The 15,206-nt window shown below is 42.3% G+C and overlaps 1 protein-coding gene across 1 annotated transcript in view; it reads right to left on the bottom strand.

The window, feature by feature from the left end:
• The window catches only part of CASD1 (CAS1 domain containing 1), a 30,373-nt gene extending 15,191 nt beyond the window's left edge, over positions 1 to 15,182 (bottom strand). The window contains exons 1-8 of the mRNA XM_079948438.1: positions 14,638 to 15,182; positions 9,476 to 9,572; positions 8,119 to 8,239; positions 6,196 to 6,240; positions 4,711 to 4,773; positions 3,527 to 3,571; positions 2,785 to 2,908; positions 1,222 to 1,436 (exon numbers count right to left, since the gene is read on the bottom strand). Of these exons, the coding sequence (XP_079804564.1) occupies positions 1,222 to 1,436; positions 2,785 to 2,908; positions 3,527 to 3,571; positions 4,711 to 4,773; positions 6,196 to 6,240; positions 8,119 to 8,239; positions 9,476 to 9,572; positions 14,638 to 14,770 (843 nt within the window). The 5' untranslated portion in view covers positions 14,771 to 15,182. The remainder of the gene's footprint in view (positions 1 to 1,221; positions 1,437 to 2,784; positions 2,909 to 3,526; positions 3,572 to 4,710; positions 4,774 to 6,195; positions 6,241 to 8,118; positions 8,240 to 9,475; positions 9,573 to 14,637) is intronic.
• Positions 15,183 to 15,206: the final 24 nt, after the last annotated feature.

The following is a 15,206-nucleotide window of genomic DNA, read 5'->3' as shown; positions in this document are numbered from 1 at the left end:
TGAAAATGTCGTACTACTCACATGGTCTAAATGAATGGCAGGATGTTGTTTTCTTTTTTAAAAAAAGAACACAACAAAATATTGTTTTAAATTTGTTTCACTGAACAAGTCCAAACTATGGGCATCAAGAGACAAACTTTTTCTATCATCCAAGGGCCAAATTAAATGAGATGTTGGGAGACCCATGATTGGATCTCCCATAGTTTAACCTAAAACAAAACAAAAAAGTGGAAGATCCCATCCTCAACCTCACAAACCTTTGGTTTTTTTTGACCCTTCGTATTCAGGGTGACAACAATGCTAGGATCCACTGCTCACCGTATATTTTCCTAATCTGTGTTTGACCTACTTCCACCCCCAAATTCCTTTCAGAGGAATGCAGTGTGCTGATTCTGAAATTATACTTCCTGTTTTACATAAAGATGCTTTATTTTTGTTTTTTAATAGAACAGAACTTAGTATTAATATAGGACTCCCCCTTCAGCATTCAAAAAACTTTCCATATATCTGTTGTGTTCACATACAACATTAAACCATGGATTAGCACTACATCCACACTCATACTTCTGTGGGGTTGGAGAACTTTGCTATTCTGGCCAACTTTGTAATCCGTGGTTGATGTAGGGTTGTTCTGAAACTCCCCCAAGTTTGTTTTAAAGCACTACCCAGGACTTTATGAAACCAGAAGTAAATCAAATCCTTCTCCTAGCCACATATGAGGGGAGAAAAGACAGAAACAAACAGTGCTAAACTATGGTTAGGAGTTATGTATACAACAGCCCTGTAGGCAATCAGCAATTCTGATTTCTCTAAGCATCACATCCTTAATACAAAGCAGTATACAATGATCTACACTGGGTAAAATATTTTTTATTAAATAGTTTGAAAATAATTCTGTAAACAATACTTGAAGAGAAGCCTCATTATTATTTTAATTTATTACCCACCCTTCCCCCTAAGGTCCCAGGGAGTGTTACAACAATTTACAATACAATATTAAAAACCCATTAAAAACTTACAACTGCTAAAAATGCAGTAGCAACAAAGCAGTGTCTAATAAATCTAATAAAAATTAAGACAATTTCCTACAATTGTCAGTCTTTTGGCATTCTAAATCTTAAAGGCTGTTTTCTATAAAGAATAATAGAATCAAACAAGTGTAGAGCTGGAAGGGAGCATGAGAATCATCTAGGCCAACCTCCTGCAATGCAGATTACTTACAATTTCTCTGCTTGATTCAGAAAGGTGTATACCATCTGAGGACTGACTTATAGTTTCTTCTGCTATCAGCCTAGATACACTGAAAATTTTTACTTTAGCTTTTGAGTTTTTTGAGCTGCTGTTCAGGATACTGATTGCTGCTTCATTGTAGGCATCTATTTTCTCATTAGTGATCATTTTCCTGCTTTCACTCAACATATCTTCATAAACTGGATCTGATGTCAAAAGAAAATGGGGATTTTAAAAAAAGAAGCAATGCAATAAATAAATAAATACTCAAGCTGTAGATATACTATTCTCACCCACTAAAATAAGCCTCGCATGTCTCTCCAGTTAGACCCTTAGAGGGAGCCCTTTTCAAGTCTGTGCAGAGGGAAATACGCTCCTAAAATTGGAGCACTTTTCATTCTGCAAAGAAAGCAGTTTGCATTTAAGTTACTAAGGGAAGCACTTTGAATATTGCTTCCTTTGGAAAGAAAAAAATGCTCCTTTTAAAAACAAAGGCATTTGAAGCTCCTTGGTGAGCAGTTGGGAAATGCTGCACAAGGAGCTTTGGAAATTTTCTGCTTGTTGCTTGGGAAATGCTGAGTCCAGTTCTTGCAAAAGAGTTTGTGCTGTGCTTTAAAAATGCCCAACAACTTGGTGGTCAGGCATCTGGGAGGCACTGTGCAAGGGGCGCGGCAGGCACTGTCAATTGGCATGGCCTGCAAAGCCCCTTTTGGACTAGGCCTGCCATTACTTCCCCACACCTTATGTGCTTTTTCCTGTAAGACCTATTGCAGTCGTTAAGAGTCGTCAACAGGCTCATCACAGCTATCTGCCAATCACCCAATCCCACCACCCTTCTGAGTAATACCCCTCCCCACCTTTTCACTATATAGAAGGGTCTGGTGACTTCTGTTTCAGTGTATCTGAAGAAGTGTGCATGCACACGAAAGCTCATACCAAGAACTAACTTAGTTGGTCTTTAAGGTGCTACTGGAAGGATTTTTTTTATTTTGTTTTGCTTATGTCAGGTGTGGGACAGGTGGATGTGGCTTGGCCAAAATGGGCTGCTGAGCAAAATGAAGGTTCTCCGTCCCTGAGTTAGGGCATGATGGTAACACAGTATTTCCTGCAAGGAGGACAAACAAGCTATCTGGTCTCAATTTGCTGATCTAATAATGAAACAAGCATCCTATTCCTATTTATTCCAGTGGCATTAAAATGTATCTACTCATGAGCAAATCCACTGTCTGGGCTGCCACTCAAAATTTTAGCTTCTAGTCTTTCCGGTCAGTTGACCTGTTGCAGCCTAACCAACCATTTTCCCCCAAAAGTGGCCAATGCTCTGTGCAGATACCGTGCAGATAATAAGAAATGTGTTTTCCCACAAACTGAGAAATGGATTTACCAGTTAAGCCATTCACAATGTGGGACAAACAGCAGCAGCTGTTCTTGGAATACATCATAGAATAAATCTGGTGTAGAATTGCAGACTGGAATTGCAAGCATTATATACAAAAATGCTTAGCTAATGAATTTGTTTCACCACAAGACACAACAGCTATGTCATTATTTTACCTTGTAAGACCCAGTAGACATCACTGCTCTTTGCCAGTTTTTCCAGAAAAGGGGCAACTGATGTGATATTGATTTTATACTGTGTGAGGGCTTCATTGCTGCCATTGTGAATACTGATAGACCACTAAAAGAGAATTAAAAGTGAATCAGTTAGAATATGTATTTGTGGACGATATAATCAAAATAGTTCAATATTCACAAATCTTTGCTGATGTTTCAAAAACAGGATAGCTGAAGTAGACAAACACAAGAAAATTCTGAGTAAGAATTCTGGGTAAGAAGCATAGGATATTGTGAACTGCTGTTGCTAAAGGGCTTTGATGCAAATTTATATTAAAAAAGATAACTACCTAAAATTGACAAAACATAGTAATAAAACATTCAAAAATTATCTATTGCTCCTTCAGCAGTTTCAAATATTAAATGATAACCACAACACACATCAGTCCCCCTATAAATTTTTATCCCGTAAGACCAAAGAAGGTGTTCCGTGCCAGAAGTATCTGTCTATAAAATTAAATAATATTGCCCTAGAACCAGAAAGACAGGGAGAGAGAGAGAGGGAGATGGGGATGCACAGAGAAGCTTAGGCTGTGAGTTACAAGACAGAAGTGTGAAAGGTTAGTTAATGAAAACAATACACAGAAAAAAGATCATATGGGATTTTAAAGGTCTGAATTAGAAGACTACTGTTTTAATTTTTCAATGGCCATTACAGTGACATATTAGATGAACAGCTTACCACAGCAGCTCCTGCTACAACTATGTGAGGCTTTGGAGAAGAACCCTATGGAACAGTAAAAGGGAGATTAGTCTTTTCAGTGTCTTCATAAAGGATATGAATAATCAAATGTACTGTACTGCAAAAATTAATCACATTAGTCCACATTTAAACCTCATTTTAAAAAGTAAAAACCTCCACAAGCTTTAATCAATGTATAAAATACGTTGCAGTTGATTTGGAAGCAATTAAGTTATGACATTATAGAAGCACTACTGATGAAGGGAATTGTGGAACTGTTTTCTACTTAGCAAAATCTAGAACGTCACTTAAATTAAATATCCACTTAACTACACTGTACAGTACTTTGTAATTGTTTTGTTTTAACAACGTAACATCCTAAACCTCTGCAATTTTCACATTTTAAATAAATAAAGACACACTTCAGAGTGCCAGTGCATATTGAAAAAAACCTGAGGGATAACTAGCAGTTTAATTTATACAATATTGAAATTAATTTCAGGACCAGAACTGCCTAATGTACCCCCACCCCTGGGATTGTTGAAATATATTGCCATAAAGCAGAGGTTTTCAACCATTTTGAGTCCACAGCTCCCTTGACAAACTACATTCTTTCTGTGGCACCTCTGTGGGGCTAGCCCAGTTATGTCACCCCTTGCCTGCAGAGCTGGCAGGCTCTCACCCCTTTACGAACAGCCTCCCTTGTGGAGTCTTCCCTCAGCCTCCTCTCCCCTCTCCTTGGGACTCTTCCAGGCAGCTGCTGCTGCTGCTGCCCCGATCTCTGAGCTGCCCCCCCTGCCCCAAAGAGAGGTGCTTCCTCATACTGCCCCACAGAAGCCTGGGACTTGCTTGTTCATTCCCAGCAAGGGATAGTGGATTGGCTGGCTGGGCTCCCTCACCCACTTGCTTGCTTACTCCGAGGCTGCCTCAACTCCTGGCAATCAGCACCCCCTGGCCAGCTCCAGAGACATCCTTCACCTGGGCAGCTTGTAGCCAGGGCTGCTGCAACAAACAGCCACATAAGGCTTGGGGAGGAAAAGGCATCAGAGGAGGGAGGGAAGGACAGAAGGACAGAGGCCAGGGATGCCCGCGGCACCCCTGAGCATCATTCAAGGCACCCCAGGGTGCCACGGCACACTAGTTGAAAACCACTGTCATAAAGGAAGTTCAATAATGCAACTCACTTCAGTCCAAGATTTGATAAGCTGTTTCATAGATCCATTGACTTCCGGATACCACAGAAATTCCTGAAGGGAAATGGATGAGTTTATTAGCAAGTGGTTTACTCTCCTGAAACAGTCATCTAATGTCAGCATTAAATGTGGCAACTATTGACAGAATCAGCAGCGTTCCATCAGCATTTTCTACCGCAAACGTATAACACCTATAAGTAAAAATATGCATGTACACTAAGATCCTATGCTGATGTTTGGTCCTGGGCCAATCAGGTTTTTTGGACACATGCATACACATATCTTCTTTTAATAATTTATGCACTTTTTGTAGAAAACACTGCTGCTGTTACTTAAGAGGACGCAGTGAGAAGGAGACTTGACTTCAACTGCTCAAAGAGGAAACTGGATTGTTTTCAGCAGTAGGAGTATTTTTGAAATGATTTTTGTTATATTCTGCAGCACTTAATTCCTTCAGATATTTAAGTATTTATCCTCACAATCCTCCTAAGGAAGCTAAGGAAAACCAGCCCAAAGCAAAATCTTCCTGTGGTTGTGTGTGTTGCAGCCAGTGCAAACTGTGGTAGCTCAACTACTGAGGTAGGATGTCACTTATAGATTACCCCAGTGTTGAAAGAATTGCATTGGCTGCCAATTAGGTACAGGGTTAGTTCATGTTTTGGCATATAAAGCTCAATACAGCACGGGACAAAGACCCTGAGGTCCCTTTCAAATCTATGATTCCACTGTCCAAAGGAGGGCCTCTTGCAAATACCACCTTGTCAGGAGGTCTGTACTGCACAATGTAGGAATTGCTTTTAGTGTTTTGGTACCTACCATCTTAATTCTTTCCCAATTAGTATTACACAGGAGCCATTTCTGTTGCCATTTTGGCACCTACTGAAGGCTCCTTTAACAAGCCTTTCAAGTGGAGATATTTCTAAGACTGCATATGCATTGAATTTTTGTTTTGTTTTGTTTTATCACTTGTTTGCTGCCTTGGGCTCCTTTAGGAGGAAAGGTGGGATATAAATTTTATAATAAACAAAATATGAAAGTACTACAGTGGTGCCCTGCAAGACGAATGCCTCGCAAGACAAAAAACCCGCTAGATGAAAGGGTTTTCCGTTTTTCGAGGCGCTTCGCAAGATGAATTTCCCTATGGGCTTGCTTCGCAAGACGTTTTCGTCTTTTCCCTCCCCCCCCCCTTTTCTAAGCCGCTAAGCCGCTAATAGCGCTAATCCACTAATAGGGATGCTTCGCAAGACGAAAACACCGCTAGACGAAGAGACTCGCGGAAAGGATTATTTTCGTCTTGCGAGGCACCACTGTACTTTAGTAAATATTTATTTCTAAAGGTTTTTTATGTTGCTATACTTCACCCTGGTGTTTTGTGAAAGGGTAGTATATAAATATTATAAATAAATATAAATAAAATAAATACACATGCCAACTTCTTTTCTTCATTCTAGTTTAGAAGCAAGTGGGTATGCTTACCACTTTAAGTGAAGATGATTTGTCTTCAAAAGGAATGTTTCCATGCTGTCAAAGTAAGAAACAGGCAAAAAAATTACACCAGTTTCCAGAAATCCATGACTGTATTCATGTTATGCTAAATTCTTAATTTGATGTTGCCTGGTTTGTTTTGCTTTTTAACTATAAATATAAGTTGCCTGAAAAGGAGGAGGAGATAAGGAAGAGAGGGAGCAGGAAACAGGTTTGGTACTATGATGCAGCAAGAGAACTTCTTAATCCTATCCTCTCACCACACAGTCCCAAAAAACCTCCCTCACCCACACCCTGCTTCAAAGTTGCATCAGGAAAGAGGGTGCCATTGGCAGCTTCCCTCTTGACAAGAACAGCAGCTTTGAGGACTAGCGGAAGACAAGAGATTTTCATTCAGGACTCCAGCGTAGGCCTGTATTTCTAATGGTCCAAAACCTAATTACAAGCTCTGCAACTGCTATTTAAAGTGGGGGGGGGGGGAGGGAAATAAGCACACAAAGCCAAATGTATAATTTGGGGGCTTTTCAGGCACACTTCAATTATTCTCCAGTAAGTACAGTGCCCTTTAGGTAAAATAGCTGCTAACACTGACATGCTCTTATTTTCAAGGGCTAGTCCTTAGTGAGACTAGGTCTCTCCCCCCCGCCAATCTTTCCAAGTCACCCTCTACTAACAGCCCTGGAGCACACGAGGAATTTCTCTTTGCCTGGAGTTCAGACTAAAATGATATCTCAGACTGCCTTCTCCTTGGGCTCCTGACTTCATTCTTCTAAGAATGAAGTCATTCTTCCTCCTTTATCTTTAACTTTATCAATATCTGAAGTGCAGCACTGACCAAAAGTTCAACCCTCCCTCCTTCTTTCCCTCTCTACTTCTGGGTTCACCTGCAGGTTGACCATACCCAAGGTAGCACAGTGCCACTTCAGGATGCCGCAGGCTACAGCTAAGTAAAATAGGCATCAAACTTGTACATGGTTAAGGCAAAGAGAAGCCAATGGTTGAAATGTATTCATGCCACCAACTTCTAAATACAAAGTTCCCAACTGCATTCTTCAGGTTTCCACTATTAACCACCTGTCTTTTCAGCAATTGGTTCTTTTCTCTGAAACTGCTTGATTAGCTCTCTTTCTGAAGTTCCCACATTCATTAGCCTGGTTCAGACATCACATTCCTGATCTGAAAACTAGGGTGTCCCCATCATCTGCTGCTTCCTCCCATTCAGACTCCTCTCGTTCATCCAGCTTGATACAATACTTTGAGGTAAACTTCAGCACAACAAGACAGGATGCCCATATTGAGAAACTGGCTTGAACATTCTTCACAAATCAGAACTGGAATCCAAAAACAAAGTGTAATTTACAATCCTGGTGTGTACCCAGTGCTCAAACCTGAATTTCCTGGTATTGACATCCTATGTATAACCACCTGCTCCTGAAGAGACTATCAATATCCTGAGAGAACTGCTGGAGCAACCTAACCCACACTTTCCCTGGGACTCCTTAAGCCCTGTGTGCAAAGGCCTGCCTTGAGGGAAGGCAGAGTAGAAAACAAGAAAAGCCTAGGTCAAGGAGCTACTGCCACCAGCTCCTGTAGGCAGCCTAAAAATATTTTGCAATATTTATTTGTATTAACATTTTAATTCATAAACCACCTTGGCAAGAAGGCACTGTACAAATGCAATAAATAAAAAAGTATTGTAAAGCTAGGCATGTAAGGAGAGGGAGAATATGGTGGAAGAACACATGGGCATACTGTGTTTTCCTAACCCAACCAAACCCGATTTGGTGGACCAGGAATGTGATGTCTAAACTGGATCAATACATTTTCAACAGAAATACCTTTACAACTAAGATATTACAATGACTGTAGTTTTCTAGCAATAACTGTGATAAAAGTAAAATATAAAAACCATACCTTGACTCCATCCTCCTTAATTTGAGGGTTCAGGAGTTTCACAAATGAGTAGAACAGCTGACGGATCCTAGAATCACCTATAAATGCAATATGTTTGTCTACGAGGCAGGTTTTTGCTTCACTGTAAAAACAAACATTAATATTGATTTTCTTCAAGTATGACACAACAAAAGTAATTCACCCACCAAAAACTGCACTGTAGAGTATTCTGAGCACCAACTTATATCCCATATCCTTGATAATTCAAATTTGTGGGAACAAATTTTCCTTTTCTTATAAAACACTACAAATATTGTTATATATTTCATAAATTGTTATATTATACTGTCCTGCCATTTTTACATTCTATTAACTAAGAAAAGAGAATTGCAACACTGTCAGAGTGTGCTGGGCCTTCAACTCAATCAGTTACTGGGAACTGCAAGTGGTCAGAGGGCTGCTGCGCTTATGTCCAGCTGGCAGGCTTCCCACAGGCACCTGGTCAGCCACTGCGAGAACAAGATGCTGGACTAGATGGGCCATTAGCCCGATCCAACATACTCATCTTATGCTCTCAAGTAAGCACATTTTTTAAGAAATCAAATTCAAAAAGTAAGGTTGCTCTGAAGAGGGCAGGACCCACCCTTCTCTCTGGTATAGTCATTCCCTGGGGTGACTGCAAAAGGCTTTAGATAATGTGAGAACTCCTCTTTACATAATATCTAGCTGCTACTAAAACGGTTTGAGATCAACTCTGGTGGAGGTGGGGAAATAGGGGTTTTATTTCCTTCACATTTTCTTTTATAGCCTTAAAGCAGTCAAGGTACACAAACTTGCTCACTGACAGGCACCTTAATGGTGCAATACTTTATGCACCAAGGCTGATGGAGGAATTATTAGATGCATCCTTCCCCAATTTGGTGCCCTCCAGGTATTTTGGACTACAGTTTCCAACAGCTCCAGCTTGCATGGCCATGCTGGCTGCAGCTGATGGGAGATGCAGTTCAAGATCTTTGGAGGGCACTGGGCTCAGAAGGCTGAACTAGAGAATGAGGTGGGCGGGATTTGCCTAAATGGCTGCTTTAAGTACCAGTTTGCAATTGTAGGCAAAATGATATGGTTATGTGAGAAATTTCTTCATAGTAAGCAAGATACAGACTAACAATCATTACTATTTATTTCATTTCTGCTAATAAAGTGAAACCACTAATAGGGATAGGGGAAACTCACATGAGCAGCACAAACACATTATGTGCCATATGACATTCACAGTGTAGGTCTAAAAACGTAGTAATCCCAGAAACTAACACTTTACATTTAAGTGCACCCTTTCAATATTTTCTTCTTTAAGGGGAAATTTAAAAGTAGAATACCTTACCTCTGCTTATATTTGTGCATCATACAGCCGTGAGGCTGCCATACTTTCTCCCCAAGAAATCTTCCACTAGAGAGAAGGTGCTCACAACTATCATCACCTTAAAAAAATAAAACACTCTGTATTATCATTTGATCAACAGCCGTGTTCACAACCCACATAGTAAAGATAGGCATTTTATTGCCAGTCAGAAAAGTTACAAACTTCTGGGCTTCATTTTAAAAAGGCTAAATTGAGTATGAGCCCAACACCTCCATTATCATTCCTTCAATAACATACTACTACTATATAGTAGTGACATCAAATGGTTTTGCCAATATGTACTTTAAAATGAAGGATCCTAGTTTCATTTGTTCTGCTTAGTTCACACACATGCACAATCCAGTTACAACTGGCAGCTTTAAAAAACTATGTTCAATTTAACCATCATAATTAACCCCCGAAGGCCAGGATTAAAAATTAAGTCATTTAAGATCCATGTAAGATTAATGAGGAATGAAGCCAAGGAACTCTGTACTCACTTCCAAACCAGTGCAGTATGTGTAGCTTTGTCACTTGTGTGATCAAAATTGTTCATTAAAAAAAATTAAACACACGATCATTACACTCTAAAAAGACATCGTTTTTACAGTTTGATTACTGGATTGCACTGCTCTGACAACAAAATTGTAATGACAGAAAAGTATTACACTTTAATGTAGGTGCAACAAAGCCAGGAAGGAAACGTTGAGAAAATCTTAACAGAAGGAGAAAGCTGTATCACTCCTACTTTGCCCAGTGGCATGAGGTTTGAAGAAAAGCTATCTATACAAAATTAACAAAGGACATTTGCCTAGTAACTGTGTGAAACACAATCACTCACAACAATTTAGCCCTGCACTTGGCCACCTTCTAACCAAACTGAAAATTAATAGTGTGGGTAAGAGAATACATCTGGTGCAGGATTAACTTAGGTAACAGCTGTTATCTAGTAAAGAGGCTTGATTATGACCCGACTTGTACAGCAAGGACCAAAAGATGGCCTGCTAGGTTCTGGTCCAGAAGAATATGGGATCACATGAACAGCATCTGCATCTACCTATGTGAAACATCCTCCAACACTGAAGAAGACAGCTTCTGCTTACACAAGGCTATATTTGGTTTTTAGAATTACAGACATTTACACCTTCCTCCAAGTACTCCCATCTCTCCCTCCTTGTTCATGTTACCTCAAATTCTTAAATTGTGTAGTTTCAGTTTATAGTGTTCAGAAAGAAAATAGAGTTGTGTAAAAAAAGTAATAATGTAAGAAGAGCACTGCTGGATTAGACCAAAGGCTGATCTAGTCCAACGTCCTCTTTTCAGTGGCCAACTGATCATTTTTTTCACAGTACTAATTTAAACTAAATATTTTTTAATTACCCAGATACAAAGCATAAATCCTTGAAGTGTCCTTCAAGATGCATGTCATGTGGCCATTAAATAATGTTATCATTCCTTAAATTTTAGTGCATAATGTGCTAGTATTCCTAGAGCAAACAACTACAGGTATATTCTAAATTACCAATTTATTTTAAAATAGAAATAAAAACTTTAGGGAGCTTATAAAAATTAAGAGGCTAGGACGTCTTCTGGAGCTACTTCTCATCAGAAAAAAATATCTGGGACTCTGCATTCTACGAATTCTGCATACTCACACAAGGAAGTATCACTCACTCAGAAGTATACTTCTGCAGCTGCTGTGAGTTTTCAAATGGCACTTTTTATCTGGTTATCAATCTGATTCTCAGTCTTGCAACAGAATGAACCTCAATAAAATACATAGGGCTTCTATTGGAAAAAGAATTGGTGTTTGGATGTTGTTTGCAGATGATGGACCCTTGACAGTGCACTCAGAGGAAGCTCTACAGAGACTCATGAACTGTTTTGCCTAAGTGGAGTGTGGCCTCACCTTCAGCCTTCCAAAGACCAACATCTTGGGTCAGGACATTGCCAGCACTCCATGCATCAGCACTGGTGATCACACGCTTCAGGTGTTAAGACGATTTTGTTTACCTGGGCTCCACCATAACCCACAATCTTTCCACTGATACTGGACAAGCGTATTGGTAAGGCAGCCACAGCAATGGCGCACCTCTCCAAAAGGGTATGGGAGAATGTGATGCTAACGACCAATACCAAGATGAAGGTCTACCACATGGCAGGACAGGGACTCAAACAAATACGTGCTCTTCCCAGTTCTGTCTCAGTGATGTCTATACTGGCTTGGTAATGTACATAGGATGGAAGATGGCAGGATCCCCAAGGATGTGCTCCACAGGGAGCTGGCATCAGGCAGCAGGCCTGTTATAAAGTTGTTTGCAAATGTGACATGAAGGCTGACAATATTAACCCTGCCTTGCAAACAACTGCAGTACCTGGAGACAGACAGACAGGTTGTGTATCAAAAATATATATATATATATAAAAAATGACCAGATCAGGAATGACCGCTGGGAGAAGCAGGAAGAGAAAAAACACCATAGTGCATCTGCACCAGCGAAACCAAACATCTTCATCTGCCCCAGCTGCAATAAAACATGTTTCTCCTGTACTGGTCTCTACAGCTACAACAGGAGCTGTTAACTCCCCAATGGTGTAACTTTACCCCCAATGGCACACTCTTCCATTGTCTCTTGAGACAGATGGATGGCAACAATAACAAGCTTCCTTATCCCTTTTTGATAAAGTTGCAAAGTGTTTCACTTTCAGAATAGTTTATTATAGAAGCATAGAATCAGCGAACTGTAGAGTTGGAAGGGACCACGAGGGCCATCTAGTCCAGCCCCCTGCAATGCAGGAATCCTGTGCCTAGTGTGGGGCTTGAACCCATAACCCCGAGATGAAGAGCCTCACACTCTGCTGACTGAGCTATCCCAGCTCTTGTCAGTTTATGTTTTCAAATGATGCTTTATATCAAGGTACTCTGGAGATAAAGGATTTTTCTTAAATCGAAAGTTAATTAATTGTCTCACAAGGGAAAAAAATGTGAGGCTAAATAGATTTTTTTAGATTACCAAGAAATTAATTTTTATTTTCAGAAAATGTAGTTTCCGGTGTTAAAGGTAACTGATAAAATAGAAATCAGACCCACAAGGCCAAACTGTTACCCAGAAATAATGCTGTACAGGTGAGACTTACAAGTGGCAAATTTCACTTGTTGTCACCTATAACACCCACATCAATGATCTTCAGCAATCCTAGAGAGTAGTATTTCCCTCTCACAGACCCTGGGAGAATTCCCAGTACAGAGTACTCGACTTTGTGCTGAAGAGCAAAACAACTTGTGGGAAGCTACAAGGACCCCATAAAAGGAAGAATTATTTAAAATTATGCAGCCGCAAGTGCTTCTATATGGAACTTTATTTCAATGTTTGGGTATTGTAAGAGCACTCTTTTAATCCTCCAGCTTGGAAGGCTTTTCTTTGGCCCTTATGTGTTAAGATTTTGCCGTCTTATTGATTTATGCCATTTTACTCTACTGTAGATTTTATTTTAGTATGATGTTTACTGTTTGAGGAGACCTTTGGGCCAAAAAATGGTATATAAATAAACTGAATAATAATATAAACATACAATGCACCAATCCCCACAAACCACATGACACCATACAGTGAGTGAAGTGATGACCACCCACTCATGCAAAAGGCTTGAGGAATTCAAAATACTCTTACTTCCAGTCACTCTGAACAAAAATATCTGAAAGCTTTTTAGGGCAGTGGGTAGGATTTCAGCTTGAGTTTAGTTTCTGGATGTTAGTAACCCAGATTCAAATACCCCGCTCAAATGTTAGAAGCTCACTGGGTGGCCTTGGTCAAGTCACTACTCAACTAACGTATTTCCTTTGTAGCAAACAAAATAAAGGTGTATTGGAGACTCAATTCAGATGCTGGAGAGGACATGGGAAGCATTGCTTCCCCAAACACTTCTGTAGGGAGCCCTGCTTTGTCTGGTGTTCACCTCTGTCACCATTGCTGTTCTTGAAAGCAAGCATATACATTTCTATTTCCAGTGTCAAATGAGGGCAGGACAAAAAAGAAGGGAGTCATAGCAGGGAGAGGTCTTAATCTTTTAATTTAGGATCTCGAAGCCACACTCTTTCAACGTATCTCAAGCACACCACCTTCTCCTACCTTGGATGTCAGCAGCTTCTTGCAAAGCTGCCAGTTTGCATGATTTACACTCCTCACTCCCACACATTTTCTTTGTTTATACGGCACACTCCTAATTAGCTAACACAGACCTCAGGCTAAGAATTTAGTTAAACAGCAACCCCGAAACCGCTACAACTTCCTGCGTGGGTAATAATTTCTTTTTAAAAAAGAAAAGAAAAATGCAGCCAGCCCTTCTGAAGCGAGGGGTCGCAGCTCAGTGAGAGAGCACATGTTCTGCCTGGCAGAAAGCTCCAGACTCAAGTCCTGGCATCTCCAGAAGCAGAGAGCAGGTGATGGGAAAAGGGGCATCTGCTTGAGACCTTAGAGAGCTACTGCCAGTCAGAGTTTGCAACACCCGGCCAGCCAGACCAATAGCCTGTCCCTGGTTATAATGGCATTTTCTGTCTTCATTTTGCATTTTTATGTCGTGGACCGCCCTGTGATCTTCGGATGAAGGGCAGCACACACATTTAATAAACAAAGTAAAAAATGTTGCGCCCAAAGTCAAACAAGCCTGGGTTGTTCAATTTGGACAGCTGCTTCCTGCAGAAATCCGCACGGACCGGCTTCTCCTCTGCCCTTAAGGCGCTTGCTGCGGTTTTCTTGTCCGTCTGGAAACGCAAACTGGAGCTGCCAAGGCAGGCGGATGTGGCGTGGCGGCGTGGGGAGAAAGGATGCTCACGCCGGGGCGAAGTTTGGCAGGTGTCAGTCACCCTTCCTCGGCCAGCTAAGCGCTTGCTTTGCAACGGCTTGGAGGAAATGGGGGGAGGAGGGAGAGACGTACCTGCCTCCCAGAGGCACCTGAAGTGGCGGCTTTCGCCCGATGCCAAAGGAAGCCCCTTCCAAGGAGGCGGCTCCCCCTCTGAACTGTGGCGGTGGAGGAGGAGGAGGAAGAGCGGATCCCCAATAACCACGGCCAACTTCTCCGCTCTCTCTCACCTCGTCCCTCCACGCACCCCCCCCTCCTCCTCCTCCCCGCCGCCCCTTCCTCACCTCGGTACCGGCGCGAGGCGGCGTGGCAGGCGGCGAGCAGCAGGACGGCGCCCAGCGCCAGCGCCTTGGCGCTCCTCACGCTGAAGTAGTGGTTGATCTCGCGCTTGCCCAAGGTGTAGGCCAGGGCCGCCATCTTGGCTCCTCCATGACAACAGTGCGCGAAGGAGCGGGCGGCGGCGCACGGGCAGCTGCGCTGGGTCCCCAGCGGGGACGGCGGAGGGAAGACGAAGAGCCGCCGCTTCTGCCGCCGCCACCAGCGCAGGGGAGAGAAGCCCAGCGAGGAGAGCCCCGCGGAGGCGGGCGGGTCGTCGGCGTCCTCGTCCTCCGCTTCGCCCAAGAGCAGCGGCGGCGGCGGCGGCGGCAGAAGCGCGGCCCCCTCCCCTTCCTCCTCGTCCGGGCGCCGCCGCTTCACCTCAGCAGCCAGGAGAGCGCTCGCTTTCCCGTCCGGTCCCTGAAGCGGCGGCTGAAGCTGCTGCTGCCGTTGCCCCCAACGGCCATCCGCGCCCCCCTCGCGCTGCTGCTGCTGCTGCTGCGGCGGCGGCGGCGGCTGGTCCGCTACCTCCCCTCGC

This window comes from Podarcis cretensis (genome assembly GCF_951804945.1).
Source record: "Podarcis cretensis genome assembly, chromosome: 12".
Taxonomy (NCBI): Eukaryota; Metazoa; Chordata; class Lepidosauria; order Squamata; family Lacertidae; genus Podarcis; species Podarcis cretensis.
Note: the sequence above shows the minus strand (reverse complement) of the source record. Positions and strands in the feature narration are given on the sequence as shown.